The 19,678-nt window shown below is 36.6% G+C and overlaps 1 protein-coding gene across 2 annotated transcripts in view; it reads left to right on the forward strand.

Annotated features, from left to right (window-relative positions):
• Window positions 1–16,946: 16,946 nt before the first annotated feature.
• The window catches only part of SEMA3C (semaphorin 3C), a 181,516-nt gene continuing 178,784 nt past the window's right edge, over window positions 16,947–19,678 (forward strand). The window contains exons 1-2 of one of the 2 annotated variants that reach the window (XM_064575357.1): window positions 16,947–17,525; window positions 19,537–19,677. In XM_064575357.1, the coding sequence (XP_064431427.1) occupies window positions 19,575–19,677 (103 nt within the window). In that variant the 5' untranslated portion in view covers window positions 16,947–17,525; window positions 19,537–19,574. The remainder of the gene's footprint in view (window positions 17,526–19,536; window position 19,678) is intronic. The other variant, XM_064575356.1, reaches the window with a different exon arrangement.

Here is a 19,678-nt window from a genome sequence, read left to right on the forward strand (position 1 = left end):
TCAGTTCTCTGAATCAATGAAGAATGAATATCTAGTTTACTAAAGTATGAAAATATAGTGAACACAAAGTGGCAATGGGAAGAGCTCTGGACCTGTGACCAACAGATATTGGTTCTATCTTAAGCTCTAATGCATACTAGTTTTATTCTAACAAATCACCAACCAACTCAAGCATCAATAAAGAATGCATTGGACAACATGATCTCAAAGATCCCTTCTAATTCTACGATTCTAAATATTACAGATAATTTAGGAACAAAAGGCAGTTTGACCAGATATTAATTTAATCAAGTATAAAAGTAGTTTTATATAATACTATTTGTTCCAAAAAGAAAAACTAAAGAAATCTTCTGGATTAAGGAAAGTGTCTATTAATAACTTATGTAAAATAATATTAATTATGAGAATCAAAATACAGTGATTATAAACTTTTCTTTTAATGCATTTGCTTTTAATTTAACTTTTCAAACAGAAGTGAAGATGTCCAGGTTTTTACAATAAGTAGTTTAAAGAGACAGGCAGTCACACAAGGAAACTCTATAAATACTTGCAGTGGAGAAAGACAAGTTGTCCTAGACATCATTGAAATAGCTGTACATTAGAGAGAGGCCATTCCTAACATTGGAACACATGGAATGTTCAGCTCAGATGCACAGATCCAAATTGGTGTACCAATATTCTTTTCATACCATAATTTAAAATAATTTTATCATGAATTCGTCACATCAGTAAAAGTGATTTATAAATATTTCATCGCATAGCAAAAGAAATGAATGGAAGTGAGGAAGGTACTGGCTTTGTTTCATACAATTTAACTGAATAAAGAACTTAGGTCTAAGGCTTTACAGAAAGTCACATACAAATAAGATAAGGTCAGGGTCAGGATCCACTTAAAATCCATTAAAATGTCATGAAGTCACTGCTCCACTACACATGAGAAGGTAATTGTGCTGTCAGGGGATAAAGAAAAATATCCTTAAAAGGAGATATAGAGACTTCCATAGTCTTTAAGACTGGAGAATACATAAACAATTTTACATGCATGTGTTTAGTACATATATCCTTATTTATTATTTATATATTAATTTATTAAATTAGAAGGCATAGTGTCTAATGAAACCCTATTTAAGTTCATAGGTGAACTTAATTCACTTCAAGTGAATTAAAGGGTTGGGGGAGGGGCGCCTGGGTGGCTCAGTGGTTAAGCATCTGCCTTCGGCTCAGGTCATGATCCCAGGGTCCTGGGATCAAGCCCCACATCGGGCTCTCTGCTCAGCGGGGAGCCTGCTTCTCCCTCTCCCACTCCCCCTGCTTGTGTTCCCTCTCTTGCTGTGTTTCTCTCTGTCAAATAAATAAAATCTTTAAAAAATAATAATAATAAATAAAGGGATGGGGGAGCTTTGTTCAAAATAGTAGATGGAACATTTATATTTATGTCCTTTCCAAGTTTACTTTAAAATGATATTGAAGGGCTATGTAGCAACAGGTGAGCAGAATGGGGCTGTTCATGAGATTTTGACACACTTCTAGAAGACAGAAAGCATATGATAAAGTGGTATTATTGCAAAAGGATAGAAAAACTGTGACCTAGAAAATATGGGGATAAGGCAGCAGTTGGTGAGGAGAGAGTTAATATGTGCTGCAAACTACAGGAAGGTTCAGAACTGGGGATACCAGTAACCATAAAAAGTGGCAGATGAATTTAAAGTCAGTAGTTGGAATAATTGGCCCACTCCATTTATCACAACTGAATATAGAACACTTGGCAGCAGCCTTTTAACTCTTAAGATCAAAAATTAACCTTTAAGGGTTGTTGTATGTCTGGAAATAATCATCTTAAGACCAGCTACCATAAGACCATCTATTTTCTGATATTTAGGGATCCCAGTATGTAGCAATCCAATTTTCTGACTTTATTCCAAATAGTCTGGCAATCAGCAAATACCTCACACATCAGAGAAACTCATAGCCATGAGTCCACATAAATGGACAACCAAAGTTCACAGGAAAGTTTAGAAAAATATGAAATATGAAAAAGCCAAAGTGAACAAACAAATAAACCCCAGGGAAACAAATAATTCACAAAAGAGAATAAAACATAAAAAAAATATGTAATAGGGTCCTTAGCCTTTGGTAAAGAATATACTGTACCCATCATATAAGAATAGGATTCTGTGACAAAAGAATAATCAGAGAACAAAAGCAATCTCCTAGCAGTTAATAATATATTGCCTGCAAACAATTCACTATGAAGTTTAGAATATAAAGTCAAAGATATTTCTCAAGAAGTTAAAAAAGTTAAAATAAATAGAAGATGAATCCTGGGGACAGAATATCATACTAATAATTCCTAATGGTTCCTAATGGTTCTAGGAACCATGAAGGAGAAAATACTAGGAAGAGAATTAAAAATAAATTAATTAACAATCATTTCTGAGATATAAACACATAATTTTACAGATTAAAAGGGCTGAGGACTTAGTGGAGTATGTGAAAAAGATATACATTTAGAAAACTATTGTAAAATTTCAATATGGCAAGGAAAAAGAGGAGTTTGTAAAAGGCCAAACTGGTTTACTACAAAGGAATAATAATAATCAACCTGGTATCAGACTTCTTTACAAAATTGGATCCTGGAATAAGGTGGTACAATGCCTTCAAAGTTGACCAGTCTTCATACTGGAACACATGGAGATATGAAGAGAATGGTGAGCAGAAAACTCATCACCACACAGTTAAGGTGTGGGATATTACTTTCCACATAATCTTTTTAAAGGAAGTTCCTTAAGTGTGAGTTGCAGAAAAATGAAAGTGTAAATGGACAAACTAACACAAAAAGAGGAAGATGGACATATAGAATGTGGAAAAAAGAGAACTGAAACCTTGGGAGTTACAGATATATACCAGAATATTTTATAATCAGCCAAGACTGCAGCAGGAGAATAAAAGGTAAAGATGGGAATTATTTCATAAGGAAGAAAAAGAATTTCATAGGTTTGTTATTTTGAGAATTTTGAAGAACATAAAACTTGGCAAAAGCAACAAAAAAACGCACCTTAAACTGCAGTAAAGATATAAATAATGGAATGAATGAATGAATAAAACTCGATGGAAAAGAAAATGTTATCACACCATAACATGGTTCCATGATAAATACTATTTAGGTTGTCATGAATAAGAACCTCATACTGCCTTTCAATTTTAAAAAGTAAACTGTAGATGAAGACCAGAAGCATTAACTATTATTGTAGAACTGAATAAAATATAACCAACCTTAACAACATGTAATAAAATGCTTACATGACTGAAGAGAGAAAGTTGGAGAACTGAAGAAAAGGTTGTGTGTGGTAGTAACATACAGATCCTACAAAATGAGAATTCAAAGGATACTGGCTATTGTTAATGGAATAGCAAGAGTATAAGAATATAATTTACAACAGAAACAAAACTAAAAGTAACAATAATCATAATCTTACTCTTTTTTTTTAAGATTTTATTTTTTATTTGAGAGAGAGAAAAAGCAATAGAGAGAGAGAGCATGGGCAGGGGGAGAGGGGCAGAGGGAGAAGCAGACTCCCCATGAGCAGGAAGCCCGATGCAGGGCTCGATTCCAGGACCCAGAGATCATAACCTGAGCTGGAGGCAGATGCTTAATGGACTGAGCCGCCCAGGTGCCCCTGTAATCTCACTCTTACAGAGAAAGGAGGTTGAGAATAAATTAAATATTGTATGACTTCTCTGCTTCCACCTATCATTCTATGAACCCAAAAGATCACCTCTGAAATTGAGTAAGAAATATTAACATACTTTTACACATGTTTAAATGTAGAGAGTGGGGGAGAGGGCCTGGGTGGCCCAATCAGTTGGGCACCAGACTCTTTATTTCGGCTCAGGTCATGATCTCAGGGTCATGGGATTGAGCCCCGTTTTGGGCTCTGCACTGGGCATGGAGTTTGCTTGGGATTCTCTCCCTCTCTCTCTGCCTCTCCTCTGCTCTCTCTCTCTTTCTCTTAAAAAAATAAATAAATAAAGCCGAGAGTGGGACTAGAGGAAAACAGGAATTAGGCAGAGAACTGTTACTTCTTTTATTATAAGTCCATCTGTACTATTTGCTTTTTAAAATTGGTGCTACTTTAAAAAAAAAAAAAGCTTTCATTTTGTAATATTTTAGATTTACAGAAAAGTGACAAAGATAGTATAGTACACTGTTCTTTCCAGTGTTAACATTTTACATTACCATGGTACATTTGTCAGAACTAAGAAACTGACATTGATACATTACTATTAACTGAACTCCAGACTTTATTTGGATTTCACTGAGTTTTTCATAATGTCCTTTTTATGTTCCAGATCTAGAATCCAGGGTTATACAATGCATTTAGTTTTCAGGCCTCCCTAGTCTTCTTTGGTCTGTAGCAGTTTCTCCGTCTTTCCTTGTGTTTCATGACCTTGACAATACTAAGGAGCACTAGACAGGTTTTTTGCATAATGCCTTCTAATTTTATCTGTTGTTTTCTTACTATTAAGCCATGGTTATGGGTTTTGGAAAGAACACAACAGGTGGAGTGCCCTTCTCTTCACATTATCTCAGAAACGTGCTATCTAAATTATATCACTCATGATGCTAATCTTAGTTACTTGGCTAATGTAGTGTTTTCCATGGTTCTCCACTGGGTAGTCTCTATTTTATCTTTTGTTGCTCTTTTCTTTGGAAGTGAGTTATTAAGTCTAGGCCACAAGCATGTGTGAGGACAGGAATTAATCTTCACCTTCTGTAGGGGGTAGTGACTACACATCTTACTTGGAATTCTTCTGAGAAGGAAAAAATTTGTCTTTCAACTATTTATTCATTCAGTCATTTATATCAGCATGGCTCATGTATACTTATTTTATACTTTAGATTGTAATCTAGTATTATGTTACTTATTTTGTTGCTGAAATTTTTCCAAGTGTGGCCATTTGGGAACTCTTTTAAGTGGGGTTTCTTTGAAGTTTTTCTATCATTTCATTTTTGAGGTGTTTCCTTACTTCTTGGAAATACAAGATGATCCAGGCTCTTTTGTTGATTTATTTTTGCCCTGGTCTTAGAACCAGCCATTTCTCTTAAGTACCCTGGTTCCTTTTTATTAGAGAATAGTATTCAGAAACCAAGGTCTAGATATTAGATGTGCTTGTTATTACTGTGGTGTTATTGCTTCTAGGACTTTTCAATGTATATAGCTAGGTATTTTATGTGTGTATACTAATCTATGTATACATACTATATTAAGGTTCTCCAGAAAAATAGAACCAGTAGGATGTGTGCATTGCAGAAAGAGATTTATTTTAAGAAATTGACTCATGTTGTTTTGCAGGCTGGTAAGTACAAAATCTTCAGGATGGGCCAGCAGGTAGGAGACCCAGAGAAGAGCCCATGTTTCAGTTCAAGTTTGAAGGACATCTGCTACAAAATTCCTTTCATGCTCAAGAGAGATCAATCTTTTATTTCACTTAGCATAATACCATATAGGTTCATCTAGGTTATTACAAATGGCAAGATCTCATTCTTTTTATGGCTTAGTAATATTCCATTTTATATATATATATATGTGTGTGTGTATATATATATATACACACACATACAATCACATATGTATTTATATATATGTACCACATATTCTTTATCCATTCATCTATTGGTGGACACCTAAATTGCTTCCATATCTTGGCTATTGTAAATAATGCTGCAATAAACATAGAGATGCATATAAAAAAAAATAACAGAGAAGGAGTCTTTTTGTTCTATTCAATCTTTCAACTGATTGGATGAAGCCCATCCTCATTATAGAAGGTAATCTACTTTATTCAAAGCCACTAATTTAAATGTTAATTTTATCCGGAAACATTCTCATAGAAATATCCAGAATAATGTTTGACCAAATATCTGAGTACTGTGGCTCAGTCAAGTAGACACATAAAATTAATCATCACACATACATATCATAACTTTGTTTCCAGTATAAATATATGTATATATTAAGCTAAACATGAGATGATATTTATGTCTCTGACTCTAATCCAGTCTCAATGTTATTTTTATAAATATGTGTTTTTATTTTTTATTAATATTTAAGACATGAAACATCTTGACTTTCATTAATGACTATGAAATTGAGAATTTTAAATTATATATAATCAGAAAATGCTTGAAATTAGTGAAGCAGGGAAATAATCAATGACTCCTAATACATGTCAGATACTTCATACTTTTTATTTGGTTTAAGCTACACAGTTGTGGGAGGGAAACATCATTGGATAAGTCGGGAATCTGAAGCTGAGAGAAAATAAAGAACTTGTTCAAGTTCTTATAGAATGTTAATTTACAAGTAGTAGATCCAGAGGAAAGAAAATAACAAAGTGCAGGCAGCAGGAGAAGAAAATTAATTAACATTAAATTCCTAGGGCTGCTGTAGAAAGTGTCACAAACTGGGTGTCTTAAAACATCAGAAATCTATTCTCTCACAGTTCTGAGGTTAGAAGTCCAAATTCAAGGTATCAGCAGTGCCATGCTCCCTTTGAGTCCTCCATGAGGGAATCCTTCCTTGTCTCTTCCAGCTTTTGGTAGCCTCAAGTATTCCTGGACTTATGGGAGCTTAATGCCAGGCTACCACCTTATTTGCAAGGCCTTCTTCTTTTAAAGATATAACTCATATTGGATTAAGGCCTACTCTAATGACCTCCTCATTTGGTTATCTGCAAGGACTGTTTCTAAAAGGTCCATTCACAGGACTTCAACATATCTTTTTGAGGAGCACAATTCAACCCACAATTCCTCCTGAGTGATGCTAATACAATTCAGAAAGTCACTGAAATTGTGGTCAAGACAATGCAGCCATGATTTGCTTGGAGAGAGGACATCCCAGGGGATGGAGCAGGGCTAGATGGTGGTGTTGACCTAAAAAGGATAGGGAGGGACGGAGATTCTGTCTTTCCTATGTTTCATTCAGATTTATTTCCTTACCTAGTTTTCATTGTTTTCAAATCTTAATTGAGGTATAGGAGTGTATATGCTAAGAATATAAGTTGTAAATGCTAACAGAGTTGTTCCTTGCAAAATTCCTTGGGACAATCTGATGCAAACTGAACAGCTCTCTGTTAGAAAGTATCAGAAGTGGGGAATAATGTATTTCCCTGCACCTCCAACCTACTTTGGAATTGTACAAAGCAAAACTTTGATTCCCTAAATGTTTCAGCAGCAGGCATGGGGGTTTTTGACTCAGAGATGAGGGTAAGGAGTAGTATAAAAGGAAAGAGACAGTAGGTACAGGTGCCAGGGTGGCTGACTGTATTTATTTGTAACACCACACCACGTAAGAAACATTTCAAGAAATGCTATTATACTCTACATTTTTTGGGTTAAACTATTGTACAAATTGGCAAGTTCATAAAATATGGATCATCCATGTGATCTGATTAGTCACCAGGTTGAGATGTCCGAGGAAAGTAGATTTAAAAAAAAAAAAAAAAGATAGGGGCACCTGGGTGGCTCAGTCGTTAAGCGTCTGCCTTTGGCTCAGGTCATGATCCCAGGGTCCTGGGATCGAGCCCCGCATTGGGCTCCCTGCTCCTTGGGAAGCCTGCTTCTCCCTCTCTCACTCCCCCTGCTTGTGTTCCCTCTCTCGCTGTGTCTCTCTCTGTCAAATAAATAAAAATAAAATCTTTAAAAAAAAATAAGATTTTATTTATTTATTTGAGAGGGTAAGAACGAGAGAGAGCACAAATAGTTGGGAGGGGTAAAGGGAGAAACAGACTCCCCACTGAGCGGGGAGCCCAACGTGGGGCTCCACCCCAGGACCCTAAGATCATTACCTGAGCCGAACACAGATACTTAACCGACTGAGCCACCCAGGCGCCCCGGAAAGTAGATTTATATTTAAATTTCTGTCAGTCTGTGATATCTTAGCTTAGAAACGGTGAAACTGAGCAGTGGAGAGATTATTTCTTTCAAGTCTAAATATGAGGAAAATGTTAAACTTTAAAAGCAAAGAGCATTTATTTGCCCTTCCAAATCTGAGATTAAAACATGGCACATTCAAGGCTCCACTGAATGTTAACAGAGCATTGTTTAAAGATCACTTTCTCCATTAAAAGTAATTTCTTGTGTTTAAATTGTATATACTCCCACCATATTTTAGTTTGATTCAAATCATTATCCTAAATAAAACTTTTAAAAGGCTGATAAGGGAGGAATTGAAAAAAAAAAAGAATAAAAACAGCAGATGATTATGGGCTTAGAGAGTTTTAAATGAAAATGGATGGTAAAAAGAATCAAATATACATTTTCTGTATAAATATGTCATGTAACCAAAATGTACCCAGGAGATACATAAGGTATATAAAGAACATAAATCCCATGGAGAAAAAATATATTGTGACCAAAGAGTATACACACTCAAGAGATTTAAATTAAATGGAATTCAAATAATGAAGTATTTCCTAATATTTCCTTCAAAGAAATCTTTTTGTTGTTGTTGAAGATTTTATTTATTTATTTGATAGAGAGAGAGAGCAAAAGCAGGAACACAGCAGGGAAGGTGGGAGAGGGAGAACAGGCTTCTCGAGGAGCAGGGAGCCTGATGTGGGACTCAATCCCAGGACCCTGGGATCATGACCTGAGCTGAAGGCAGATGCTTAATGACTGAGCCACCCAGGTGCCACTCAAGTAACTTTTTTACAATAAATAGGAAAGCATAATTTGAAAGCATGAGATGAAAAAGGTGAGTCAATACCGATCATGAATTCCTAAATTGTAAGAGGCATTTTTTTTTAAAGATTTTATTTATTTGACAGAGAGTGAGGGAGCGAGGGAACACAAGCAGGGGGAGCGGCAGGCAGAGGGGGAAGCAAGCTCCCCACTGAGCACAGAGCCTGATGCAGCTAGATCCTAGGACCCTGGGATCATGACCTGAGCCGAAGGCAGACGCTTAACTGAGCCACTCAGGTGCCCAAAGTATTTCCTAATATCGAAGACTGTTGCACTGTAGAAACCTTTCCACTGGTCTCTCTATATACATATAGATAAATGACAACAATATAATAGACAATAAATGGATGCACAAGTCTGATTACTGTCAAAATTGAGGTTGTATCTTTAGTATGCCTATGTTATAAGAGAATTGCAATATATTTTTCTGTTTGTTCTTAAACATTGCAGACCCAGGGTCAGAATATTCCTAAAAACTTTTAATAGGACACTTTTTCAAAATATATGCATGTGTATTGGTGGTTGAGGGGTGAACTTTTTTTTTTTTTAAGATTTTATTTATTTGCGAGAGAGAGAATGAGAGACAGAGAGCACGAGAGGGAAGAGGGTCAGAGGGAGAAGCAGACCCCCTGCTGAGCAGGGAGCCCGATGCGGGACTCGATCCCGGGACTCCAGGATCATGACCTGAGCTGAAGGCAGTCGCTTAACCAACTGAGCCACCCAGGCGCCCCGAGGGGTGAACTTTTTAAAATCAGGAAAAAAATAATTCAGATTGAAAAGAGAAGTTCTCTAGAAGATATCTTACCCATGTAGTGAATTTTTTGGAGTAACAGGTGCACACTGTATGCCTTCTAAGATATCAAGGAGAAAAATATCCAGTAGTAGCTCTTGATTCTGTGGTCACAGATCAATACTTCTCAGTAAGTTTTACTTTTGTAAAATTTTCATATCTTCTATAATTATGAAGTACAAATGATTTTTTCCTAGTTGATATGGATTTGCTGTAGATAAATACAAAGAATATATCATATATTCCTGAAGTAATATGCTTTAATTACAAAAGTTTTGTATTAATTTCTTCCATTGCATTTTAAAACTGAATATTTAGTATTATTGATGATATGTATTATAACTTTATTTATTTGAGAGAGATAGAGCTCAAGCGGGGGGTGGGGTGGCAGAGGGAGAGGGAGAGAGAGAATCTTAAGCAGGCTACGTGCCCAACCTGGAGCCTGATTCAGGGCTCGATCTCTCAACCCTGAGATCATGACCTGAGCCAAAATCAAGAGTCAGACACTTAACCAACTGAGCCACCTAGGCACCCATGTAACTCCTCATTTAAATCATAGCTATTTTTTTTGAAAATCAGTGTATAATTTTTTTTTTAACTTGAATGTATTAGGGTAACATTCTGATCAAAGGAATCTTTTGGATAAACTGAAGAATCCTTTGGTAAAGCAAGTTTTTAAAAACCATGCTGTTATTAATGTATTAGTTAACTCCAGATTTTTAATATATGAGATTATTTCAAATGATATATACCTTAAAAATAAAGAAATGGAGATGGAAATCTACAAACTGATAGATTAAAATATGAAAATACAATTAGAAAATTGATTTCTTAAAAGGTGATATTCTTGTTGCTTCAGATTAAGATCTTGATAGAAGGAAGCTGGAATGAAACAAATCTAGAATGAAACATGAGAAGAAACATAATTCTATCCAATTTCTGGAAACAGATTTTTTTTCCTCTTCTATGCCAAGAATTGCTGCTGTTAGTTTCTTTTTAATATGCTTTTATTTTTATGTTTAATGGTGACAAAGTTTTCAGAGAATCCTGTTCTAAATTTTAAATGGAGAACTCAAAATATATTTTCCAAATATTAATTTTCAAACTTAAATGAAAAAGAATTTAAGATTAATGCATACCACCTGTTCCTAGAGTATTTGATTATCAAGAATCATCCAGTTCAAATGTTCCCACAGTTTTTACAAACTCAAATTAGAATTCAAATATGGCCTAAAGGGGAAAACACAACATAATTACCATTGAGAGTAAAGTTACGAGCCTTGGAAAATGGTTACTTAAGAAGCCTGTAAGAAATTGCATGTGTTATAATGCAACACCAACAGTGACAATAAAATACTTTATTTAGGCTTTTTAAGGTCCACAGAACATCACTGAAAGAAAAGTTTGGTTTAATTAATTGAGGGACCATTTGTCCAGCAGTCACTACGTGACAAGACTTGGCTTTGCTGCCTGCTTCAAAACACCTAAGATTCCTATGTCCTGCTCTGTAGGGGCTGGGCATCAATGGACAAAAGGTTCACACAACTGTAACATTAAATGATATGGCAGAGGGATAAACAAATTTGGGGGAATACAGAAATGAAGGAGTAGGTGTTAACACACATTATGGTATCTAATTAACCAAGCACCTAACAGTAGTTGTTATAATTCTCATTTTGCAAATAACAAAACACTGGCAAACAAGCAATACTCCAAATGATATAGTTAGTAAGTTAGGTATCAGAGATGTAAGTAAAAATTTATTTGACATCAAAACTGATAAAGTTACCAATCTATATATAACATCCAGGACTTGACTGCTTTTGCCTAGGATTATAGAAAAGGAATGTTCTACATAGAGGATTTATTTGAGGTGAGTTTCAGTGAATAAGAAAGAATTTGCCACATGGGTGAATTGGGGGGAAACAGGGAAAATAGCACGTGCAAAACCACGAAAGTGTGAGGAAGCATGGTGTTATCAGAGAATTGTAAGGTAAGGCATTTGATACATGCGAAGTTTAAGGCACCAGAGGAAGGAATGGGTAAGAGGGAGTGAGGGATTAACACAAACAAAGCAGTGAAAGGGAATGTAAGAGCCATGAAAATAAGCTGGAACTTTATCCTTCAGTAAACGAACAAAAGATTTTTTGATAACCCTTGTGACAGTCGGCATAACAGGTAATCAGTGACTTGTAATTTTAAAACCAGACTTGACCTTCCCTGATATTGATGAACCTCATGTTACTTAGGCTTGACTCCACTGTGCAAATTCATTTCTAGATTAGCATTTACTAAATTTACCTAAGTAACAAACTCAACTTTAAAAGGAATAAAAACAACTTATATAACTATAGAAGTACTTGGATGGATGATGAAAGAATTTGCATGAATTTTTGTTTTATAATTGTGTGGTCTTTTACCCAGCCAATTTATTATTGGTTCCCTCTTCTGCCTATATTCCCTAAATCCTCCTCCATCTATATGCTGATCTGTTCATTAATCATCAGAGTTCTAGCATTCTAATAGATACCAAAGAGGATTACACAGTGATTCTGCTCTCAAGCTGTCTAGAATTTCATGATGAAGATAGGATGTCTGCATTTATCATTCAGATCTCTGAGATGAAGTGTTAAGTATCCAACAATAACAGAAAACCTTCTTCAGGACCTAAATAGCTTAGAAGAGGTGAGGGTCTTCACTCCCCTTTCCTGTTTATTGGACTATTAGATTGATGCACCAAAGGCAGTAAAAAAACAGGAAATATATGGACTCTGGAAGAGGCAAATCTGAATTCATTGCCTCGGGGGAGGGCCTAGGAAGGGGAATAGGGTGCCTCAAATTTCTGAACTGGCCTTCTTGTTTGCACAATGGAGATACTTATATCTACTTTTAGAGACTGAAAGAAGTACTCTTTGTAAAATATTTATTATATAATGCATGCTCTTTCAAGCATTACCCCCCCCCCCCCCCCCCCCCGGTCTGAAGTTCAGTGAGCCCATTGCAATGGACACAATCCATCAGGGAAAATTATTTCATTGAAATGTACCCTGAGAGTTTCATATTTTAACTTATGTCATGTTTGTTAAAAAGTAAAAATTATATATTCTTCTTTAAAGTTGTTAAATGTCCCTGAAATTTCAAAGCATTAAGTATCATGACAAAAAATAAGTAAGTAGAATAAGGAGTTGATGCTTTTCAAATTTACTATACAGCTCTATCTTCTGGAAATCCCTGGTAATAGAAGACAACTGAATTTACCATATGATTTTCATCATGAGCATGCCTCTGCTAGGATGTGAAAGTTGCTGTTTACACAATTTAATTTTCTACTTTCTAGTCAACCATTTAAAGTCCACAAAGAGTAGAAAAATGGTAAAATCTGAAGATTACATGGAAAAGGCCTTTGACCATGTTGAAGGGCTGTAGATGGGAGTCAATTAGCCGTTACTAACAGTCCTGAAGTCATTACTCCAGCTGGTTATTATTTTTGAGCCTCATTACACACATCTGACAATCAGAGGCACTTACACAGCCCTCTCCTAGCTCTCCTGTGAGAATAAATATGGAAAGGGTTTTGTACTCTCAGGTGAAGAGAAAGAGAGCTTTAGATACAAGAGGTCCATAAAAATAGTTTGCCTTTCTTTAAAGAAATCTTATTGTGGATGCATGTATATATATTCGACTAATAAACATTATCTATTAAATAATTGTGGGTTACATTGCAAGTGTAGTTGTAAGGTTCATCTTAAAGACATATATTCCCCCATAGGGGTTTCACATGAAATATTACAATAAGGACAAAACAGAGTTTTCATTTTACGCCTGTGAGGAAAGTGTGAATGATTACAACACTCTTACAACTTGGTCAGGTGCAGGTACTAAAAAAGTAAAATCACTAACAGGCTCTTCTACTGAAATTCTTTATAATTCTACTTTTACATTTGAAATATTGTAATATGTAAACATTAGAGATGATGTGCTCTTATTTTGGTTCAGTCGGAAAATACAGCACTTCATGAAGTTTGAGATGTTGAAAGGTACTTAAAAAATGCTGAAGAATTAAACTTTGAATTTTGTTAAGAGCTTATACATTCACCTGGTTTAAAATTACAAAGGTAAAAAGAGGCAGACAATGAAAATTCTCTCTTTGTCCAGAGGAAACCACTGTGACTGTTTTGTTTGTTTGCTTAATGCCAGTGACCTTACAGTTTGAGAAGGCTAGTCTAGTACCTATCAACAGAGAAAGACATCAAGGGTCAGGGATATAAATTAGCTATGGGTTAAGAATGAAAGTTGAGATACACTCATCTTACTGAAAAATAAAGAATGATTTTAATGAAGGAAATACTAAAGCCTATCAACTATGCAGAGAGTAATTGCACACACAGATTTCTAGACCAGACCTGTTTGACCGGCTTGGTCCCAGAGCAGCTAAGGTAACCCCAGGAGAAGAAAGGCTGATGTAAACAAAGTAAATAACCATTTGAAGTAGAGACTTTGAAAGGTACAGTTCAGGAAATTTAAAGTGCTAGCATCTGGAAGTTGAGAAGAGGAGGAAGATGGAGAGGAAACACTTGCTCAGGTTCATATTCAAGGCCCTAAGGCGGTGAGTCAGCCATGCTTAAGTTTCTCTTTCTATTCCAATATTTACTACCCATGTGTGACTTTGGACAAAGCTTCAGTGTTCTCATTTGTGAGACAGTAACATAAGTAAAGAATGCTATTCATATAATACACAAAGTGCTTGGAATATATATGGGCTATCCTCTCCTGAGACAAATATTAGTTATGACAATAAGGAGATAGCTTTCGAACTCTGGAGGACTGAGATTCTCTTGTTAGATAAAGTTGATTCATATAGCTCATCTATATGATGGAGAAAAATCTGAGAAAGTCTATTTTCCTTAAATTTGAAATAGGAATAAGGAATAGTTGAGTACCTCGCTGAAAATCAGTCTAAGAATTTAAGGTAAATGGCTTTTTTCAGGGTCACCAAAAATATAAAATATTAAAAATAAGGCCACTACAGAAGAGAAACCAAGATGTCACACCATTTCTTTAACATCTTAATGTAAGTGATTCTAAGTATTTTAACTTGGGTGTTTTTCCCAAGACACCTTGATGAGGGCAAACTTTGTAATTAGTGGCCTCTAAATTGAATTGTGTCATTATTCCTGTGGATCTATTTATTTTTTTTATTTTTTTATTTTTATTTTTTAAAGATTTTATTTATTTATTTGAGAGAGAGAGATAGCGAGAGCAGGAACACAAGCAGGGGGAGTGGGAGAGCGAGAAGCAGGCTTCCTGCCGAGCAGGGAGCCCGATGTGGGACTCGATCCCAGGACCCTGGGATCATGACCTGAGCCGAAGGCAGATGCTTAACAACTGAGCCACCTAGGCGCCCCTGTGGATCTATTTAGTGTCCTCCTTTCCCAAACTAGCTTACTGAGTTAGCTCATATTATTTCCCACCTATCAGGAAAGAGTCAAAGACTCATCCTAGAAAAGGGGCACTGGCTACCAAGGTTTCTTATAAAGGTACTGTTTCGTTAAGGTGTTCTAGGTTTCTAAGTAGTTTGGAGAAATGGGGGCAGAGATGTCTTATTAGGGGCAACTGCCATTCTTAAATTTCACTATGCAGCCCAAGTTACAGGCAAGCGTGAGCACTCATTTCATCCGTGTGCTTGAATCTGCCTTCGCTAATGCCTATCATTAATTTCATGACTAATTTCGAGGCGAGGCCAATGGTAAATGTCTCAGTACTAAGCAAATACCATTAAGGGTCTCAGTATTAAGCAAATAGCATTCAATTAAATACATTGAAAAGAAGTTTATTTAGGCAAGGTAGAGAGAATCAGCACAAAATGAATAGACTGCAACTAAATCTAAGCTATTTGTCATAGTTTCCAAAGCCTTGTGAATATGTGTGAAACATGGATTTAATCCTTTGGGTTTTTGCAAATTGAGATAAGTAGTAAACTTCCTTGTAAAAACACCATTTGATATGCATTTCACTTTGCCTTTCTTTATCTTGGTTCCCTGAAACTTAAAGGTAAAATGCATAAATATATTCTACCTTACATGGATTTACAGATCAATCAGTGTCTAATGGTTACACATTTCTAAATTAACAATTATATAATTTGTGTGAATACTCTCAGCAATCTTTCTAATGATTTATTCTTCTCCCTCTTTAACTGATAAATGCTGACTCAGACATCAGTAGGAAGATAACAGTGCTCAATATAGAGCGTCTTGATCAGTTTCAGAAGGATTTCAGAGAAATGTGCTTAGTGCTTATTCATGTTTGCATCTGCTCTTTAAAACTGTCATATGTTTTGTGGTTAAATTCATTATTATAAACTTAAGGAGCTGCTCACATTTTTATTGCACTAATCACAAAAATAGTTAAACTGTATTAAACTTTTAAAAATAACCCATCCATTGAATTAGTAATTTCTTTCATAAACATAGACATTTGCCCTGGAATATAATTTTTTAGTTTTGAAATTTGCATTCTTTTGAACTCTTAAAATTACATTTGATGTCATCCCTCCATAGCTCATCTGTACAGAAAGAGTTAAAGACAGGTTTATGTCAACTGGACATAACAGGTTGTGCTTAGGCAAATGAAAGCCAGGTCTTAATCACCTGTTTTACTTCCTCTCACCTGAGATTTAATTCGACTGTCCCACACCAGCAATGATTTTGCACTCTCAGAAGTATTTTCAATGATTCAGTTTATAAGAATTTAGTGATCTGCTTTATTTCATAAAGAAAATTATAAGGAACAAGGTGGAGAAATCACATTCCATATTCTTTGTATAGTGACATCTGTGGGCTGTTGTAGCCCACAGTGATTTTTAAACAAGTACCTGCTCATTTTATGGGGGTCAAAGCTCATTTGTCCTGCTGTTCAAATATCTAGTCCATTGTGGTCCAGAAAAATAATTTTCCCTTAAACATTAAAGTCAGTTCCAGAGTGTAACAAGTTTTCCTGAAAGTAGTGCGGGAAATATATCCCTAATGTAAACTTCTGTTGGCCTAATTCAAACAGCCTTCTTCCACAGAATTGTGAAATAATTTCTTGTAATTATGTTTTGAGACTATCCTGGAGAGAAGAGTTCTGAAATGTGAGTCAGTGTGGAGAGATCAGCAGAATTACTGCCTTCGGGATATTAAGGAAACGCAATGGGAAACAACACCCATTAAAAGGGTAAACTGCGATGAGATAGTTGGTTTATCTCTACCGGTTTTAGACAATCTGCTGCAGGAAAAGGGTAAGACTCATGCCCTTTTACAAACACATCTCTTTGCCTTAAAAGGATGCAGGGATCCTTTTCTGGCAAAAAAACTGCCTTGCACTTTGATATTTACGACTAAGCAAATCCTGAACGCCTTCCAAGAGCTGCCGGTAACAAAATCCTTGGAGCGCACCCTGCGAGTCGCTCACGCCACCGCCGACCGCGAAAGGAGCAGAGTTAGCGAGCTGGTTCTTAGCCTGCAGCAGCGCATTCCTGCGTCTCCGGGCAGCGCGTCCTGGGGTCGGCCCCGCCCGCCCGACGATCGCCGACCGCCCTCGCGGCTCCCTGCCACCCTCTCGCGGGCGTGCTCTGGGTGGGGCCTCGCGGCGGCGGTGATGAGGCGGGTGCGCTGGGCGGGTGAGGCGAGCCGGCTGGGCGGCGCGCCCGGGCAGCCCGAGCCGCGCGCCGCGTCGCTGTAATCGGACACCCGAGCGCTCGCCCCCGGTGCCCGGCCACTTTCCATTCACTCCGAGGTGCTTGATTGAGCGACGCGGAGTAGGGCTCCGGGTGCCGCGGCACTGCGACGCTGAGGATTCCTTTACAAAGAAACTCAGGGGACCGGGAAGAAAGAATTTCACCGCTGGGACGCTCTAGAAATTAAGGTCTTCTGGGAAAAAGACTAGAGAGACACGCGGAGCCACACCGGTAGCAAATTGATGACTTGTACGTGCTGATCTCTTCCCATCTCGGTAAGCTGCATTCATTATTTTTGGCGTTACAAGTTTAGCAAAATATAACTTTGGGCTCTCTGTGTCGACTTTTTACACATCGGTGTGCTCAAGTCTGAACATTTTCTTAAGAGCACATGCAGTTTGTCCGGGAAGTGTTTCCCTTCCTGAGAGCCCTGCTTGAGTTGTTTCTTGAGGTTATGACACCTGCGGAGAGTTTAAAGTTGAGTATTTCAGTGCCCTCTAATGCAGGATTGCTCCAGAGGACGTAAGATTCCTTTTCTTACGTGTTATTAGTGTTCCATTAGTAGAAGTGAAAACAAGCAGCATGTCTAAGTGTCTCAGTTAAAGGGAAGTTATAATATATGGGGGGGGGGGGGGCACGTGTAAGACCCTTCCTTGGCTTTCCGTCACTTCTCATCTCTGGGTAGGCTTGAAACTACATTGCTCTGTATACTCACTTCATTTGGCCTGTCATTTCATCTTCACTACTATTCTTTGCAATTTTTAGCATATGTTGCTTTTGGTGAGACATACCAGATAAAATGCTAATAATAGCAATATGTAAAAATGTGTAAATATTATCCGCCTGCTTAATAAAGAGACAAAGGTTAGTCATATTTATAGCCTTTTTTTTTTTAACTATAAAGTCAGTAAAACCAGGGAACAAATTATTAAGGGAAAGTTACCCCATAAAATCAATTTTCTTCTAAGGTAATTTAGGGATGACAAGGTGAAGAGGTTGTGGAAGCAGGAAGAAACTGTTTCGCTTGAAAATTACCAACACAAACATCTCTAGGGTTTCCTCCATCTGTGTGGTAAAAGAGGCAAACAGTTTCGTTTCTATGTCTCATACCATATCACCACCTAGGAAATCAACTGTTTAAAATGTTTAAATTGTTTAAAGTGGCATGTTCAGTTTAACTGTACTTTTTCTTCTGTATTCATGAAGCAGTCTTCTCAATTTTTTGTGGCATTTCTTTATTGAATAAAAATGTTAAGATTCTTAAAAGACATATAATAGTGAATATTAGCATTGTTGTAACCTGTAAAAATAAGTTTCTAGATTAAACTCTGTCATTTCATTGTATAATTTCATCAGACTCAAAACAGTATGATTTCTTTCATGGTCCTGGGTTTATTTTGCATATTGTGGCCACTAGAGCTGCTGTAATCTCTAGTTACCCATTACCTGATCTTCCTTGATATTCAGACATTAGTTAACAGCATCTATTAATGTTACAGCTACAGTTTCAAAAGGTAATGCTTTTCTCTCTGATTTATCTTTTGGAATTTTGACAGCCTGCTTTCTGGTTGATTTATTTTAAATATGCATTGAGGGATACATGGTTCACTGGATTGTTCACCACTAAGTCATTGGTTTGAATTTGGCACTAGTCCATGGTTACCTCATCTGCATCATTTAACAGCTGCATGGTCATCTGTATAAATTGGCAGATAACTAATTTGAGTGATTTCAGTGGTCAGGGATTGAGCACACATATATTTATGTGTAGAAACACCATTTCAGAGATGATTACTCCAAAAGAGCTAATGAGGATGTGAGTGAGTGCACATGAATGTTCATGTGGCATTTTCCTGCTACTACTCTATTTATGGTAAAAAGAGATGTTTTCATCCACTAATACATACTGGTACCATTCGCAAGTCTTTTCAATGTTATGTGATTGTTAGAAGATCAAGTTCAAATATTGGGTTTTCCTTTGGGAACCAATACCTTATTCCTGGATGCTTTGTTCTGCTTTAATATTAGCATTATTTGCTGAAAGAACAGTTTCTTTTTTTCACAAAGACTTTCAGACACAAATGAATCAAATCCAAATTTTCACATCTAAGAAACAAAGTCAGAGCACCTCCTACTGTTTGCCTGACTGTAAAAGTTCAGATAAGTCTTTTATGAATAAGGTGCTTTGTCTAGATTGCTGATTTTGTGTGTATCTGTGTGTATGTGTGCGGTTGTGCTTCTAAAATGTGAATGAAATATAACAAACTTGTTACCTCTCTTTTAAAGGTACTTTCCCTTGGATATTAACTTGCCAATCTGAAGAAATGGCATTCCGGGCAATTTTCGTGTTGGTTGGAGTATTTGTTTGTTCTATCTGTGTAAAAGGATCGTCCCAGCCCCAAGCAAGAGTTTATTTAACATTTGATGG

The sequence above is a fragment of the Mirounga angustirostris genome, unplaced genomic scaffold (genome assembly GCF_029215605.1).
Source record: "Mirounga angustirostris isolate CCGP_5_RB_7025 unplaced genomic scaffold, mMirAng1.0.hap1 SCAF_12, whole genome shotgun sequence".
Taxonomy (NCBI): Eukaryota; Metazoa; Chordata; class Mammalia; order Carnivora; family Phocidae; genus Mirounga; species Mirounga angustirostris.